At 43.6% G+C, this 18,727-nt stretch overlaps 1 protein-coding gene across 2 annotated transcripts in view; it reads left to right on the top strand.

Annotated features, from left to right (window-relative positions):
• PARVG (parvin gamma) overlaps positions 1 to 18,727 on the top strand; it is an 85,608-nt gene that overhangs the window by 25,869 nt on the left and 41,012 nt on the right. For both annotated transcript variants that reach the window (XM_073621938.1, XM_073621939.1), the window contains 3 exons: positions 6,213 to 6,328; positions 14,356 to 14,411; positions 16,983 to 17,002. In XM_073621938.1, the coding sequence (XP_073478039.1) occupies positions 6,213 to 6,328; positions 14,356 to 14,411; positions 16,983 to 17,002 (192 nt within the window). The remainder of the gene's footprint in view (positions 1 to 6,212; positions 6,329 to 14,355; positions 14,412 to 16,982; positions 17,003 to 18,727) is intronic.

Raw genomic sequence — 18,727 nt, 5'->3', positions numbered from 1 at the left:
TTTGCGATACAGTACTGTGTTACTTTAACTGACAATTACACGGTCATGCAATGCAATAAAATATATATCTTTTTTTTCCCACAAATAGAGCTTTCTTTTGGTGGTATTTGATCACCACTGCATTTTTTATTTTTTGCACTATAAACCAAAAAAAAAAAAAAAAAAAAAAAATTTCTGCTATAAAATTTATCAAATAGAAAAAAAAAAAATCTAATTTCATCAGAAATTTAGGCCAATGTGTATTCTGCTACATATTATTGGTAAAAAATCCCAATAAGTGTATACTGATTGGTTTACATGAACGGTATAGCATCTACAAACTATGCTATATATTTATGAAATTTTTATTTCTTTTTTTTATACTTGTAATGGCGGCGATCAGCAACTTATAGCGGGACTGCGATATTGTGGTGGACAATCGGACCCTAACTGAGACTTTGCAGGAATCAGTGACAGTAATACAGTAATCACTGCTAAAAATATGCACTGTTACTGTACTAATGACACTGGCTTGGAAGGGGTTAAACATCTAGGGTGATAAAATGGTTAATTGTGTCCCTAGCCAGTGTTTTTGTGTACAATGTGGTGCTTTCACTAAGGGAAGAGATGGAGCTGCTATAAGGTGGTCAGCAAGTGGTTAATGAAGCTTGGCAAATGCCCTGTGTGTGAACTGATTTTCTATTTGTTTTAAAGGGGCCCGGTAGAACCGCAGTTCAGTAGTACCCCTAGTCAGCAGATCCCTGGCTTGTTAGTACCCATGTTCAGCAGATCCCGAGTTCATTGGTATCCTCATTCAGCAGATCCCTTGATTATTAGTTTCCTTATTCAGCAGACCACCTGTTCAGTAATATTCCTAGCTCTGCTGATCCCCTGTTCAGTAGTAACCTCCAGCTCTGCTGATCCCCCACTCAGTAGTAACCCCCATCTCTGCTGACCCTCTGGTTTGCTGTTCCTCCTCTCTCTCTGGTGCCCACTCACCTGCTCAGTAGTACTACAAGCTCTGCTGATCTCCCACTCAGTATTAACCCCCAGCTCCTCTGATCCTCAGGTTTGCTGTTTCTCCTCTCTCTCTCTGGTCCCCGCTGCCTTCCACTATATATGAGCCTCTGTCGCACATCTTCTCTCTCCGGTCCCTGGTCACCTTCTGCTATAGAATTCCCATATTGCACACTGTGTGTGCCGTCTGCTCTGGTTTGGACCCTGCTCACCGTCCTGCTGCTCCAAGCTGCACACCAGATGTGACGTCTGCACCAGACACTTTAAGAATATATACACCGGATGAACTGGAAGTGACTGCTGATGATGTCTTTCTGAGAGCCAGCTGTTGTCATACAATCAGAAACATTAAAAAAATCTCATGTTCAGCCTTCCCAGAAGAATGGAGGCTGTTATAGCCACAAAGCAGGATGGGAGAGATTAGTGGCAACATCCCTATGATTTGGAATTTGATGTCTAAAAAGCTCATCTAGGTATTATGGTCAGGTGTCCAGCTTTAACTATATAGTAGTGAGCTAGAAATATATCTTACGTTGCTTCTGAAAGCATAACCTGTTAACCGGTGAAAAGGGCGACAGAATAGCTTTTTCTATAATATATATAAATATTGCATTGATTTCCAATATATTATTTTCCTTATTAGTAAACATATTATGAAATTAAAAGTACATCAGTGGCTCTGTTAGCTTTAAAATCAGAAGGTTTTTTTTTATCTTAATGCATTCTGTGCGTTAAGATTAAAAGCCTTCTGTGTGCAGCAGCCCCCCTCGGCCCCCTAATTCTTACCGGAGCCCCATCTCTGTCCAGCAATGTCCACAAGTGCCTTGGCCGTCTGGGACTCTCCCTCCTGAATGGCTGAGATACAGCAGCGGCGCCATTGGCTCCCACTGCTGTCATTCAAAGTCAGCCAATCAGAAGAGAGAGGGGGCGGGGCCAGAACTGCAGCTCCATGTCTGAATAGACACACGGAGCTGCAGCTCAGCTTGGGTGCCCCCGTAGGAAGCTGCTTGCTGTGGGGGCACACAACAGGAGGGAGGGGGCATGATCACAGAAGAGGGACCCGAGAAGAGGAGGATCTGGGCTGCTCTGTGCAAATCCACTGCAACAGAGCAGGTAAGTATAACATGTTTGTTATTTTCATTGAAAAAAGAATGAGACTTTACAGTCACTTTAAATCTGGATTGCAAGGTCCACTTTTTGGTTTCCCAGTGCTTCCCGGGCACCCTCTGTGTTGGAAATTAAACTTCTGGAATGCAGAAATTGTGGCATGAACAAGCCCTATTGTATTTTATTTGTTATTTACCTGTAAAAGTCTTCCTTGTGTAAACATCCAAAAGTCCTGTTGGGTGACGCCATCTTGGATGTAATGTAGGCAGCAGACTGAGAGCCGCCACTCAGGTGACCCTCTATAGTGTTACCCTTCACTCCTCCAGTGGCTTCTGGTTATGTAGGGAAGTTAGTTTCACTGAAATTTCAGAAAAATTAAAACTCGCAATTTCGCTCATCTCCAACTGAAAATACATTATCATTTCAAATTTAGGTATTTAAACTAAAATGTACCAAAACTGGGTGAATGCAACTTTTCTGGCAGCGTACCGCAGCACTGCAATGCACATCTGCCACTGAGGTGTGTTGAGGTACCATTTTGAGTGACTAACATACATACCATGCATTGTGGTAACGTGTACATTAATAATGTGCACTTTATAGCAACGCAGTATTTGTTTAGGCCTTAAAGAAAAATACATCAAATGATGACATAGTGTGATGAACGCAGTTTGGGGAAAGCCCCTCATAAAACCAATGCAGATGTAAATAAACGCGCTCCACTGTAATAACGAACACGTTTACAATCAACAGATGGCTCAGTCCTCCCAGTAATGGGATCGGAGCTCAGACACATCACACAGCAGAAGAAAAGAGCATGGGATATCGTACAATAGAACTCCAGATAATTATAGTTTCCCTGACAACCGTGCTGCCTTTACGTCAGCTCAGAGCAAATTTCAGCTCAGAAATATTGTGAACGAAAGACAAAAATATCAGCTAAACAAACACTAATAGATAGTACAGATGGTGCTTCCCTTTAAAAAGGCTTTTTTGTTTCACATTTGTTGTTTTTTAGATGTGGAGGGTATCATTAGAGTGCACTCCACCTAAACTTTTTTTTTTTGTTAGCTTTGGGCAGTGTTGGGAAGGATCAGAACCTCTCAGTTTTCATTTTGATCCCAGGCTCCATTGTAGAGAACCTCCTCTCTCTTACGCAGGCCATAGATGGATCGAAATTTGGCCGGTTCAGCAGGAACCAGACAAATTTCAATCTACGTATGGCCATAACTGTTCCACTGAACTTGATCTATGGCCAGCTTAAGTGCATATCTCCCAACTGTCTCTGATTTTGAGGGATTGTCCCTGATTTGTAAAAAAGTCCATCTGTCCCTCTTTCCTCCTTATTTGTCCCTTATTTTGATCTGATCTATATGGTTGTATATAAAATGCACTATTTATCTTTCAAAAAGTGTTTTGCAATGGTAAACTTTTCATCCAAATTGCTGCATTTGTAAATTTCAAAAGCCGGTAAAAAGGAATAGTAGTGGTTAAAAAAAAAAAAAAAAAAACACTTGCGAATTTAACTAATATTTGGGGTGTGTCCCATACCTACATACTTTTGCTAAAAAGGTTCCCATCTCAAAAAGTTGGGAGGTGTGTAACTTTCCCAGTAACAACTATTTTATCAGAAAGAAAATTATAATCTCCAACAGTTACAAACATAAAAAACTGACCAACAAACAAACAATCCCCCATCATTCCCTTCGTGCGATACAAGGGGGTGCATGGTGCCTGGTGATACCATGAAATTCATATAAACAAATAGCCAGCATGCAATAATAAAACCTCAATCGTTTACTCAGGTCATAGATCCAAATAATTAAGAACAAAAAAAGTTAATGCAAAAAAGTGGCGTTCTACGGATGTTCTGGGGACATGAAGGACCCCTTTCTCAAGGTGATAGAATAATTTGGCAAACGATAACCGTTTCAGCCGTCATGTTTTTCTGCTGCACACTATTTCGCTTTTTATGTTCTTGATAAGTGAGTGCATTTGAATATAGAGCTGTAAAATGTTTTCTAAATCACTTATTTCCTGCTAAGACTGTTTCCACTTATTTCTGCTTTCATTGCCGCGGTTTGTATCAGATACCTGAGCGGCAAGGCTTGGGAAAACAGCAGGAATTCCTTATCGGGTCTAGTGGATGAAATTTTCTAGGAAGAAAGAAAAAAATAGAAAAAAATAACGTTCCATCAGTGAAATGGGGGCCAGAAAAAAATTGATATGAATTATGGCTATTAAAGAAGCACTTTAGCCAAACATATTATTATCTGTTTTTGGATAGCAAAAGGACTAGAACCTCTGTTTTTTATTGATTTCCGAGTCCCAATTTTCTACAATCACTTTGTCTTGGTCATCATTGTTTTTGTGGCAAAAAGTTAGGGGCAATGCTAAACTTTACGGGCGTCACAGAGAGAAATACATAGAAAATATTGTAATAGGGAATCTTTTTTTCAAGTGACAACGCTCAAAGGTGGGATTTAAGGGAGCTCTCCACTTGCTTCCTGCCATGTCTCTGGGACAGGAAGTGAGGCAAAATCTCTCTGATAGGACCCTTCCCTAGCCATTTAAAAAAAAACATTTTCTCTGGGGATTATTCATATTTTTCTGTTACTGCTAGATGCATTTACAATTAAAATCAATGGAAACAAATCAAAACGCATGTCGGTGAGCCTCAACACCTGTCATAATGCCAGCCAATGTAACGTGCGTCAGTAAGTATTGATGTGCATTGACATGAAGTGCAAAGTAATGTAACCCATCTTTTGATGCCTTTCAGTTAATTACAATGGAAAACTTGTCTGCCAAAAATTAGGCCACCACTACAAGCTGGTCTGAGCCTATCATGAGGGTGTCGCAATCCACCGTTTGGTTTGCAGTTCTTGCTGTGTCAGTCAGGTACAGTCCAGCCCTGCTAGTCTTTGAAAGGCAACAAGCTTCTAAAGGTGATGGGAGGAAGCCAAGCATCCCAGAGAGCTTGTAGTATCAAAATTACCGGACAGCACTGGTAAAGCAAATGAGTGTCTGGGCAATAATGATATTATTAAAAATAGAATAAAAATTAAGATATTTGCATGATACCAGGCTATAAAAAAAGATGACACAGGTTTGCTGTTTTATTAGCACAGTATTAAATGACTGTCACAATCTCCACCCAGTCCTGAAGTATTTCCCTTTAGCGAATGGGAGATTGGTTGGCCTTGGCCTACTTTTCTGCACAGGAACACATTTAAGTCTTGCGTCAATCAATAAATGCAGTTGTATTCAGGTGTATTCAGCTTGGATTTCAAATCTGTATTGGATACTTCTGAGATAATACAGAGCTTATTGATAGGTGCATTTGACCTGCAGTTGACTTGCTCCTGAAATTAAGTTAACCTCTTTCTGGCCCCCAGTTGACCTCCTTCTGAGCTGCAGTTGACCTCCTTCTGAGCTGCAGTTGACCTCCTTCTGGCCAGCAGTTGATCTCCTTCTAAGCTACATCAGTCTGTTTCAAGCTTCTTTGCCTTCCCATTTACTTGTATGGGGAGAGAAGCGGTTTTGACGCAAACAAAATCCTGTCAACACAGGTCCTAGAATGGTAGCAGGTTCCTTTTTGAGCTCATTGTCATAAAAGCTGAGCTACTATAGCATACCAGGTGTGGTACAGGCAGCCTCCGGGTTACAAACAAGGTTCTGTGGGTTTGTTCTTAAGTTGAATTTGTATGTAAGTTAAACCAGGTACATTTTTTTAAGAGTAACTCCGGCCAAAAAAAAGTTTGTTTTTTGGATAGCATATGGAAGGGTTAACACCCCTGTAACATTTGTTTTGCTGTCTGTGTCCCTGTGCAGACGATTTCACCTCACTTTCTGTCCCTGTGACAATTGGATTGTAAAAAATTTGGGTTGTTGTGGAAACAAGGGTTGGTAATAAACCTTCAGTGGAGACACCTTTTTCCCATGATAACTCTTACAGGAGTGAATTTCCCTTCCTAGGGCTAGATTTCCTCTCACTTCCTGTTGTCTCCCTCCTTTTCTAAGTCGGATGTTGTAACTCGGAGACTGCCTGTAATTGAAAAATACAGTACAGAATGTTTTTTTTAATCTATATGTATTTTTCCAAACAGTGATCCACAGCAAAGACCTTCTGGCCACCTTACACTTGCTGATTGCCTTGGTGCAACGCTTCCGACCTGACCTACCTCTTCCTGCAGATGTTTCTATAGAGGTGATTGTGGTGGAGGTAATTATGTTTTTATTATACAGTATATGTATTCTTTATATCTACCATATCAACATACCTCTCAACTTTCTGAGTGGCGCAAAAGGGACAACTTGCAGGAAAATATATGCAAGGGCACAGGGCCGATCCTAGGGTCACAGACGCCTGGGTGCAGAAATATTTCTGGCGCCCCCACAAAAGGGGCGTGGTCATCTTACCAACTCCTCCCCTTTACAAATGTTTCTATGGCAACGACTCAAACACAGAGATGCTCCCCTTACAAGTCTTCGTTACCTTGGTATCCTCCCATGATCTCTTAACAATAAAGAAAATACAGAAAGAGTACACTAATGAGACCTGGAGGGGAGTCTCTCTGATGCGCACACACAGAGGGCTGTCTGTTAGAAAGAGCCCCTAGACATAATACGGTCAAAGACTGCAGACATGATACAAGAGATGGTCAGAGACTGCAGACATAATACAGGAGATGGTCAGAGACTGCAGACATGATACAAGAGATGGTCAGAGACTGCAGACATGATACAAGAGATGGTCAGAGACTGCAGACATAATATAGGAGAAGGTCAGAGACTGTAGACATGATACAAGAGACAGTCAGAGACTGTAGACATGATACAGGAGATGGTCAGAGACTGCAGACACGATACAGGAGATGGTCAGAGACTGCAGACATAATACAGGAGATGGTCAGAGAATGCAGACATGATACAAGAGACGGTCAGAGACTGCAATCATAGTACAGGAGATGGTCAGAGACTGCAGACATAATACAGGAGATGGTCAGAGACTGCAGACATAATACAGGAGATGGTCAGAGACTGCAGACATAATACAGGAGATGGTCAGAGACTGCAGACATAATACAGGAGATGGTCAGAGACTGCAGACATAATACAGGAGATGGTCAGAGACTGCAGACATAATACAGGAGATGGTCAGAGACTGCAGACGGTCAGAGACTGCAGACATAATACAGGAGATGGTCAGAGACTGCAGACATAATATAGGAGAAGGTCAGAGACTGTAGACATGATACAAGAGACGGTCAGAGACTGTAGACATGATACAGGAGATGGTCAGAGACTGTAGACATGATACAGGAGATGGTCAGAGACTGCAGGCATAATACAGGAGATGCTCAGAGAATGCAGACATGATACAAGAGACAGTCAGAGACTGCAGACATAATATAGGAAAAGGTCAGAGACTGTAGACATGATACAAGAGACAGGTCAGAGACTGTAGACATGATACAGGAGATGGTCAGAGACTGCAATCATAGTACAGGAGATGGTCAGAGACTGCAGACATAATACAGGAGATGGTCAGAGACTGCAGACATGGTACAGGAGATGGTCAGAGACTGCAGACATGGTACAGGAGATGGTCAGAGACTGCAGGCATGGTACAGGAGATGGTCAGAGACTGCAGACATGGTACAGGAGATGGTCAGAGACTGCAGACATGGTACAGGAGATGGTCAGAGACCGCAGTTCCTATGGACGTTAGTAGATAATGGCCGATGGTTCCTCTGATCAGGAGTCAGTTCACTCTGAATTGCCCGTGGTGACTCCGCTGGGTAGCACCCAGATCTGTATTCCTGCAATGACTCCGTTCCTTTCTCCGCCAGGGATGGCACTAGGCTGTGTGGCTTTCCCTCCGGTGGCGCAGGGCATCAGGGTTCTCTCTCTGATGGTGTTCTCTCAGCACTGCCCTCTCCCTCTGGAGTCCTGGGTGTACTTTCTTGGGTGTAGACTCCCCCAGGACAAACCACCCCCCCTCCATTAGTACAGACCCCCACCAGGACAAACCCCCGTCCATTAGTACAAACCCCCACCAGGACAAACCCCCCTCCATTAGTACCCCCCAGGACAACCCCCCTTCCATTAGTACAGACCCCCCCAGGACAACCCCCCTTCCATTAGTACAGACCCCCCCAGGACAACCCCCCCTCCATTAGTACAGACCCCCCAAGACAAACCCCCCTCCATTAGTACAGACCACCCCAGGACAAAGCCCCCCTCTATTAGTACAGACCCCCCCAGGACAAACCCCCCTCCATTAGTACAGACCCCCTTAGGACAGACCCCCTCCATTAGTACAGACTCCCCCAGGACAAAGCCCCCCCTCCATTAGTACAGACCCCCAGGACAACCCCCCTCCATTAGTACAGACCCCCCCCAAGACAACCCCCCCTCCATTAGTACAGACCCCCCCAGGACAAAGCCCCCCTCCATTAGTGCAGACCCCCCAGGACAAACCCCCCCAGGACACTCCCCCTCCATTAGTACAGACCCCCCAGGACAAACCGCCCCCCCTCCTCTCCATTAGTACAGACCCCCCCAGGAACCCCCCCATTAGTACAGACCCCCCCAAGACAAATCCCCCTCCATTAGTACACCCCCCCAGGAAACCCCCCCTCCATTAGTACGACCCCCTTAGAACAGACCCCCCTCTATTAGTAGAGACCCCCCTCCCCATTAGCGTACATAAAAACACCCGGGCGGCAGCTGGAGAGGAGAGGACAGTGTGCAGCCGCGCCGCCCGGGTGGAGAGCAGATGGAGACAGGCTTGGGCGGGAGGGAAAGACAGAGGAGGAGAACACGTCAGGCACGGACCGCCCCACCCCCCCACCCCCAGCGATGTTACCGTGCGGCTGGTCTCTCTCCACACAGAGACCAGCCGCTCCGATCTCCAGCACTGCTCTCCTTCTCTGACAGGAGAGGGGGTACGGGCTGCCGCTTGAACCTCGAAAACTACAACGGCGGCTGTGACTTGCGGAGGGAGCCATCTCTGGACACAGGGAGGAGGGAGGGGAGCACTCTGGCGCTTCAGCGCCCCCACCTCTCTGGGGCCCGGGTGCACTGCACCCCGTGCACCCCGTCTGGGATCAGCCCTGCAAGGGCACACTTCTGCCATGCCTCCTGGTATACAGGCCATGAAGTATAAATACACTAAAAATTATTAGTTAAACCCACAAGCTTTTTACTGTAACCACTGATTTTCGTAATTATTTTTAACTAGTAATTTTGTAACAGATACTATAATTTAGTGGTTGGATGAAAGATTTGGGTCTGAATAATGCTGCACAGAACTAGAGCCTAGATCTGGCCATTTGACTTTGACAGGTCATGTGATTAGAATCTTCCTTTCTTGTCACTATTTTAAACTCCCATTCATTAATGAAGCTTCACTTGCTTTGGAACTTTCTGTGCTTACATTTCTGATTGAGACACCTATCCCTGTAAATGATGGGCTTTCTTCATTGGAGCAGTTATCAAACCCTCAACATTTTTAAAATTAACACACTAAGCACAAGTAAGCTTTAACAGTGGACAGTGCAGCCTCCAGCCATCTGTTGGCTTGGAACAAAAAAAAGGGGAAGGAGTCGGGAGGATCGGGGGGAATTGCCTTGCCATCCTAGGCTACAGGACTGTGTGTTTCTTTTGATGCATACAGTATAGGGAGACACAACTCTAGTCCCTGCATGCAAGGGTGAATCCATAAGATACTGCAGGAGAAAAACGCCACCATGAAACAGAAAACCTGGCATAGCGGGCATGGCACTTGAACTGATACATAGGATTAAAGATAAAGAAGTTACATACTTAGTGATTAAATCAGCTGCTGAAGGGGCTTTAAAACTGAGGGTTTAACGGCACTTTAAGATCACCTGGTAAATATGTAAAACGAGGAGTTGCCATAGCTACTTATGAATTATTTACAAGCACTATTTCATATTTACGCAACCAAAAAATGTTCAAAACTGATGTGTAAAGCCCTGGCTCTAAAAGAAAATATATACTAACAACTATACATTCACTTTAAGGCTTTAATAAAAAAAAAAATATATATATATAGTGCAATAAACCTTGTAATGTCTTTCGTTAATTATGATAATATAATGTGTACTCACATGGCTTCCGTAAAAAGTATTCTGCTTGGTTGCTATGGGTTATGGCACTTTCCAGATCTCTACTTTATATACTCAGTAAGCCTTTAATAAATGGGAAATTGCCTTGGATTCCCCTACAAATAAATGAGTTCATGTGAACAAAGCCATCTCCGTAAAGACAAGGTCTGACCAGCTTGGTGTTCAGGAACTTGAGTGTCCTGTACAGAGCCCTAACCTTAACCATACTGAAAAGGTTGTGGCCTCTGTAGGTATAAACTAGATATGGTGTACCATCATCCAATTGGAGAAAAACAGGGAGACTGGGAGATCGGTTCCCAACCGGTCACCCAAAGGAAAAGAAAGAAAAGGACTATCTCGGTACTGACTTGAACCGCATACACTCAGAGTTTGTAATAGAAAATATATAATTTAATAAAACACAATATTTGGATAATAAGAATGCAAAATAGCAATCCATCTATATCACCAGCTTTATGGTCCCCTCATAGGAAGGATCATGCTATGGTAGGTGTCATGGATATCATTGTTCTCAACATGTTTTGTGGACTTAATACTGCTTCATCAGGAGAATATCTGCAATTGATCATTAGAGTGTAAGACAACAGTGTCATAATATTACAGAGGATTAAAGGTTATTTAACAAGTAATAAGTACTTTCTTCCCCCCTTTTTCTACTTATTACTTGTTAAATAACCTTTTATCCCCTGTAATATTATGACACTTGTTGTCTAACACTCTAATGATCAATTGCAGATTTTCTCTTGATGAAGCGGTATTAAGTCCGCAAAACATGTTGAGAACAATGATATCCGTGGACACTCACTATAGTGTGATCCTCCCTATAAGGGGACCATAAAGCTGGTGCCATACATGGATTGCTATTTCGCATTCTTATGATGTCTTCAAATATTGTGTTATTAATTGTGTATTAATAAAATTATATATTTTTTATTACAAATTCTGAGTATATGCTGTTCAAGTCAGTACCGAGTCCTTTTCTTTCTTTTCCTTTGGGTGACCGGTTGGGGACCGATCTCCCAGTCTCCTTGTTTTTCTTAACCACACTGAACACCTTTGGGGTGAATTGGAATATCAATTTGAGTCAGGTCTTCTTGTCCAACATGTGTACCTGACCTCACAAATGGGCACAAATTCCCAAGTGAAGACTGCTATAGCTGAAAAGAGAGGGTTGGTTTGAATCCCAACCACAACACTACTTGCGCAGAGTTTCCATGTTATCTCTGTGCTTGTGTGAGTTTCCTCCCTCACTCCATGCTCGTAGACAGTGTCATACCTAGCACATTTGTCACCCAGGACCGATAACTTTTTTTTCCACCCCCCTCTGAAAAAAAATTGGCAAGATGACATAAAGCTCCTCGCTTTTTTGCGCTATGTTGAATTGTGGGTGTGACCAAATTGTGCTAACAGTGGGAGGGGTTTAAAAAGAATGGGTAAATAAAACCTGAGTCTACTTCCCCTATACTCAGCACACATAAGCCGCAATCCTTTTACCCACAAAATATGCTTTAACGACTGCCACAAGTGAGAAACTAGCAGACACATACAAACCTCAGCAAACATCTTAATAAAATGAAATGGCTCCATTACATATGCTTTTCTACACACAGCCTACCTTACAGAAGAACTTCAGGAGTAATGTACGTAGAGTACAGTAGTCAGGAGTATGAAATGTAAAACCCAATAAGGGGAATTTTTCAAGTCTGGTGCGGACAGAATCTGGAGCAGATGTGCATGACAACCAATAAGCTTTTATCTTCAGCTTGTTTAGTAAGCTTTGAAAATGAAAGGCAGAAGCTGATTGGTTACCATGCACAGCTGCTCCAGTTTTGATAAATTCCCCCAAGTGTCTGAAGCAGTGTTGCCAACCTCCAGCAGCATTTTTTACTGACAAAAATATGGACAATTTACTATCAGAGTACATTTTTTGCTGACAACCTGAAAAATGACAGAACTCCTATTAAAAACTAAGACAATTGATATTTAGACAGTATAGAGTTAATATGGAAACATTAACAAAACCCATAACAGGTAATTTGCCTGGTTTACACTTAAAAGATCAACACAGCATTATAGATTATCACCCCCTGATATTTACAGACTGTTGTAAAAATCACTGATTATTACAAACTGTCTGTAAATTTACTTACAGTTGGCAGCCCTGGTCTATAGTGCAGAGGTTAGGAGTACAGAATGCAAAGGCAAATTTACAGAGAACCAAAATACCCCTCTTCCCAATACAAATCATCCCTGCAGTACAGATCTCCCCTAACATCCCCAAATCTCTGCTCTCAGCCTACCCCCTTGGCATAGACCCCCTTCCCCCCAGTACAGACTCCCTGTCCAGCACAGACCCCCCTTCCCCCCAGTACAGACTCCCTGTCCAGCACAGACCCCCCTTCCCCCCAGTACAGACTCCCTGTCCAGCACAGACCCCCCCCCCCCCCCCAACACAGATCCCTTAGCATAGACTGACTTCTCCAGCACAGACAGTAAAAAACCCTTAGTACAGATGGAATTTCCAGCACAGAAGCCATAGTACAACCCAACCTCCTCAGTACAGACTACCCACCTCTCAGTACTGACTGACCCCCCTAACATTCCTAAATCCCCCCTCCCCAGTACAGATCCCTCAGTACAGATACCCCCCCATCCCATACAGAATCCTCAGTACACCCCCCCCCCCCCAGTATAGACCGCCTCGCAGCATTCTATATAGAGTCTTCAGTATAGCCTGTCTCCCCCTATCCTATAAAGAGTCCTCAGTATAGCCTGTCTCCCCCTATCCTATAAAGAGTCCTCAATATAGACTGTCTTCCCCTATCCTATACAGAGTCCTCAAAACAGCCTGTCTCCCCCTATCCTATATAGAGTCCTCAGTATAAACTGTCTCCCCCTATCTTATATAGAGTCCTCAGTATAGACTGTCTCCCCATATCCTATACAGAGTCATCAGTATAGGCAGTCCACACCACCATCCCATATAGAGTCCTCAGTATGGACAGCCCCCCATTCCATATAGAGTCCTCAGTATGGACAGCCCCCCATTCCAGAGTCCTCAGGTTTAGACAGCCTCCCTTCATCCCGTATAGAGTCCTCAATACATAGTTTCCCCCCTATCCCATATAGAGTCAGTACAGACAGTCCTCTCCCCTCCTAAGTATAGATTTCTCCCTTCCCTAAACTCACTCAGCATACATGGGGGGAGCTCACAGTGAGTGGAAGTCTCGCTCTCGGCTCTGTCATATGACTTCCTTTCACTGTGAGCTGCCACTGTCAATAAAGCAGCGGCTGGTGAGGTAGCTGACATTTCCTCATTTGACTTGCACGATACTGCATTGGGAAAATAGCGTTGCAGTGCCATGCAACTCAAAAAAGAAATGTCAACCGAGTCTGCAGCCACCTCAGCTGAGCATGCACCAGGTGCAGACCACACCCACCTTTGTGTGCCACTGCTGGTAGGTTAATTGGCTCTGGTCCAAATTGGCCCTAGTAAGTTTATGTATGCATATGAGGTTTGTCAGATTGTTAGCGTCTTGAAGTCAGGGACTGATGTAAATGTACAATATACAGTATGACAAGCACGTTGTGCAATTGTTGGGGCTTTATAAAGACCTGTAATAAAAAAATATTAATGGCCATGGTTTTAATATGGGATGTCCAGCAAGCTCATATAGGTTTGACGTCCACATATTTTGGCTATATAGTGAATATTGGGTCACCCGGCAAAATAATTCTCTGGTCCCAGAATGGCTGCAAACCTTTTGTAGGCCGTGGTAAAGTCTTTACTTTACACTGAGAACATTTTAAGTCTGAAGTGACACATCTGTTTCCAGGTTTATATTTAGTTTTGCTCCGTCATTTTGGAAAGATACCCTTAATGTTGTTTTAGAGAAAATCGACATGTTTTGTTTAGGAAGTCACTCTAATCTGATTTTCCGTGTGGTGAAAGTTAGTGGGTAACATAAAGGTCACGTCTTAATATGGTTCCTGCATGTCGCTGGCGATTTTTCTTATCCTCTGCACCAATTATATCTGACATTTATTTTGGCTGATGCTGAGCGCTCCAATGTTTTTCTGTCCTGTGTCATAGCCAACAAAATCTGGAATGAAGACAGGAAAAGCCATTGAATGCTTCACCGGCCCCAGGTGAGAAGTGTCACCTTATAATGACTACTGACAGCAGGAACTGTCACATGCTGGTAATTGAAGTGGGACACAACCCAAGGTTAGCTTACCATCAAGGAGAAGTTTACAATTCCCAAATATGTACATGCAGTATATGGGGAAAATAGAACCTTCCACTTTATACCAGAGCAGTCGTCACAAAGCAAATCACCTGTGTGAAAAGTCTCAGATAGAAGGTGTAATTCTTGAGCTCATTACTAGTTCTGGGACAATGAAGGGGCAAAGTCATACCTCTACATTGCATTTAGTATGTAGCCCTGCAGTCGAGGTTAAAGAGTCCCAACAGGCTAAAGCAAAAATCAGTATTAATAGCTTAAAGTCCATTTTCACCCTAAACTGACAACCTTCTTATGAAAACGCTTGCAACCTGGCTGTCAAGATAATCCAGTAGTTTAGGAAAGTGGAAAATAGTGCTGGACCCACAAAGTTATTTTATTGCTTCCTTAAAAAAGAAGTATGTTTTTTTGTTTTTATTGGCCAATCATACTTACCTAGGTGGATGCAGCATCGGTGCAATGCTGCATCTGTCCCACACCGCCGCCTCTTTACTGAGAACCGAACTACCGAACACTGCCGATGGCTTGGTTCTCTTACCTTCTCGAGCGGAGAGCTGCTGCCTGTCAATCAGCAGCTCTCCTGCTCTGCTCCTCCACACCCACTGGAGCGCTGAGCTGTGGAGGGGTGGAGAGCGGCCTTCTCTGCGGCTCACTGAGAGGCTGAGACTGCCATCAGTCCAGGCACCTGTCCGATTCAGACTTTGGAAGTGGGGATTACGCGCTGCCTGGACTGATCTTGGTGACATCAGCAGAGAGCGGACTTCAGTCTGACTAGAAGTGGGAGAGCAGGTACCTGTTAAAATCAGGTACCTGCTCCCCCCCCCAAAAAAAAGTGGCAAATGTAAAGAAGAATAGGGAAGAAGGCGGAATAGCAAAACATTTTAGTGAAGTACTGCTTTAAATTCTGACCCATATGTCATATAGATCAAATGAGCTCTACCAACCAGGGGGCAGAATACCTCAGGATTCTTCCTCCCTGGGATCCCAGGGAGTGTAAGAGGAAGAATCCTGAGGTATTATTCTGCCCCCTGATGGGGAAAGCTTGTTTGACATATATGACATATGGATCAGAATTTACAGGGGCGTTCCGGCCGCGATGTTTTTATTTTTTAAAGTCAACAGCTACAAACACTGTAGCTGCTGACTTTTAATAAGGACACTTACCTGTCCAGCGAGCCCACAATGTCGCCCCCCCCCCCCCAGGCCGATCCGTCCATCGGATTGGCTGCCGGCGCCGCCATCTTAACGAAGGGAAACAGGCAGTGGAGCCTTGCGGCTTCACTGCCCGTTTCCTACTGTGCATGTGCGAGTCGTGCAGCGCTTTGTGAATGGCCCCGTTGTGTTCTGGGACAAACATATGTCCCAGAAGGCAACAGGGCCGCTCGCCGAAGAGGAGGAAGCGCAGTGGAATAGGAAGAGGCGTATTAGGAAGCCTGCCAAGCAACAGGGGTTTCTGGTAAGTTAAATTTTTTTTTTTTTTCAAATGTTTTTTTTTAAATTTTTTTAAGAATATTAATGCTATTTTTTTTTTTTAGGGTGGCCTCTTCAGCCTTTTGGATACAAATGTAAAAGTCAGCAGCTACAAATACTGTAGCTGCTGACTTTTAATAAAATTACACTTACCTGTCTCAGGATCCAGAGCTGTCCTCGGGTCCCCGGCAGTGCCTTGTTTAAGCTGTGCATGTGCAAGTCATGCTGGACTTTTTGAACGGTCCTGCAGCCTTGGGGGGGGGGGGGGAATTCTGGTGGAGGAGGAGGGGAGGAAGGCATAAAGTGAAACTTCCTTTAGGGTGAAGTTCCGCTTTAATATGAGAACATAAAGAGCACGATGTAATTGACACGAGGGGAATATGGAAGAGGTGTTTTGAATTATAATCAAGAGAACGGTAGAAGAATATAGGAGACCTTGCTTATATAATTTTGATGCTGGAACCGGATATACCAATAGGGGCTGATTTGCTAAAACTGAAGAGTGCAAAATCTGGTGCAACTCTGCATAGTGACCAATCAGCCTTCAGTTTTTTTTTGTCAGAGGTTAATTAAACAAATTAGAAGTTGATTGACTACCATGCACAACTGCACCAGATTTCCCACTCTCCAGTTTTAGTAAATTAACCCCCTAGAGTGGTAACTTTAGGTAATGCTGCACTATAATTAAGATTGTATACGATGGATGTGGGAACACATGACAGTGCTGGCGAGCTACTACTATTCCTAGAAGTATTAAGATGGATTATTGCGCAAGAGCATATTACATCAAGAATGTGTAATCCCTGTAAAATTCAAGGAGAGCCCTTCGCTATTCTTTTTTTTTTAAACTTGTAAAACAGCAATGTCATTCGGAAATCTATTAAAAAAAAAAAAAAAAAAAGAAACTGTTTATAATTTGCAGCCAGTTTGCTTATGTTTTTCTCTTGTTTGTTCCCCTCATTAAATCACATTTTACCTTGCAACGCACTCCCCTGGGTCACCGCAGAGAGGAAGACGCAGCTTCTAGTAAGTCATATCATGTTTAATTCATGACTCTACTCTACAGTAAGGTTTGTGTTCTAAGCATCAGGTTTTGCAAGACTAAATGGAATGACCCCTCTAAAAGTGACCGAGCCTGACTCGGGGGTGGAGGGACGCACGCTGTTGCTGTGGCAACTATAGGAGACGTTGACCAGGTCTTATGGGGTGAAGGGAAATACAGATTAATTGGCATGGATGGGAGAACATGCTTAGGCTGTCAGGTCTTCTCTATGAGATTTCTCTTGCTGTGTGAGCCATGGCAGGCTGGAGAAAGTGACAGGCCTTTCGACGCAGAGTGGGCGCAGATTAAAAGCTATTATTTGATAGGCAGCTTGTAAATGCTGGCAACCATAATTATCGAAGGACAAGAAGGAGCTGAATTTTTTTTTGAGAGACTGATTTATGGAGGCCTAGAGGCTCATGACGGAGTGTTTGATGGGGGCTAAAAAAAATGAAAAGAAAGTTTCAAAGTTCTGAGAAGTGCTGAACTCAGCGGGTTTTGGAATTTTAGTACCAGAACTTCACATGCTTGTCATATGCCCAGCTATGTGCTTCCTCATCAGTGAAAGTTGGAACTAACATAGAAGGCAGCTTCAACTGATGTAATCACTTTATCATCTCTGGGTTTTCTCCAGTTCACAATAGCTACACTTTAACTTTATAACTTAATTTTGCTGCTCAATATTTCAAGCAATGATTTGTGGCCCCTTTTTCCTGTAAAACATATTGTAAATTCCAGTTGTTACCAATTGCAGGGTAAGGTCCTTTGGCACCCAAGGAGAGGATGCCAGAGTGTAATCCCCCCAGCTCTTTAAGCACTACAAAAACTATATGAAAGAAGAAGTTACTAAAAAATATTAAGCGTTATTCAAAATTATAACCACAAATGTTAGGGTGAAAAAACTAAAAAAAAATGTCTGTGATTTGCCCTTCTATAAATGCACTAGAATCATGTTTCTTGTACAAATAATGTTTTTTATAATATTTGTAATATTTATAATAATTGGCACCAAACACAGATTTAAAAAGCTTAAATACAAATAAATAATAAGTAAAAAAAAGAAAAAAAAAACTCTAAGGACAGAAGGGAATGACAGAGTTAATACAAACTAATTAGGGTTCACTACAGGTTAATCAGAAGCTAAAATCGTATTCATAAATGAATTCAGGGCAGCACCTGAGCTGTCCAGCTGATAGCTCAGTCCTGCATATTATTTAAGGATTAAGGCTGGGTTCACACTGGTGCGACACGACAGCCGTCCTACTTTGGATCCGACTTTGCCCTGCGACATGAAGCCGGCATGTGTCCGACTTTCAATGAACGGGGATCCGACTTGGATCCCCGCCAATGCCGGCACTGTGTTTGGTATGAATCTTTAGGGGGGAACTCCGCGCCAAATTTTAAATAAAAAACCGGCATGGGTTCCCCCTCCAGAGGCATACCAGGCCCTTGGGTCTGGTATGGACCTTGAGGGGAACCCCCTACGCCGAAAAAACGGCGTTGGGGGTCGCCCCCAATCCATACCAGACCCTTATCCGAGCACGCAGCCCGGCCGGACAGGAATGGGGGTGGGGACGAGCGAGCGCCCCCCCCTCCTGAACCGTACCAGGCCGCATGCCCTCAACATGGGGGGTGGTGCCTTGGGGGAGGGGGCGCGCTGCGGCCCCCCCACCCCAAAGCACCTTGTCCCCATGTCGATGAGGACAAGG

The sequence above is a fragment of the Aquarana catesbeiana genome, linkage group LG03 (assembly GCF_042186555.1).
Source record: "Aquarana catesbeiana isolate 2022-GZ linkage group LG03, ASM4218655v1, whole genome shotgun sequence".
NCBI lineage: Eukaryota > Metazoa > Chordata > Amphibia > Anura > Ranidae > Aquarana > Aquarana catesbeiana.
Note: the sequence above shows the minus strand (reverse complement) of the source record. Positions and strands in the feature narration are given on the sequence as shown.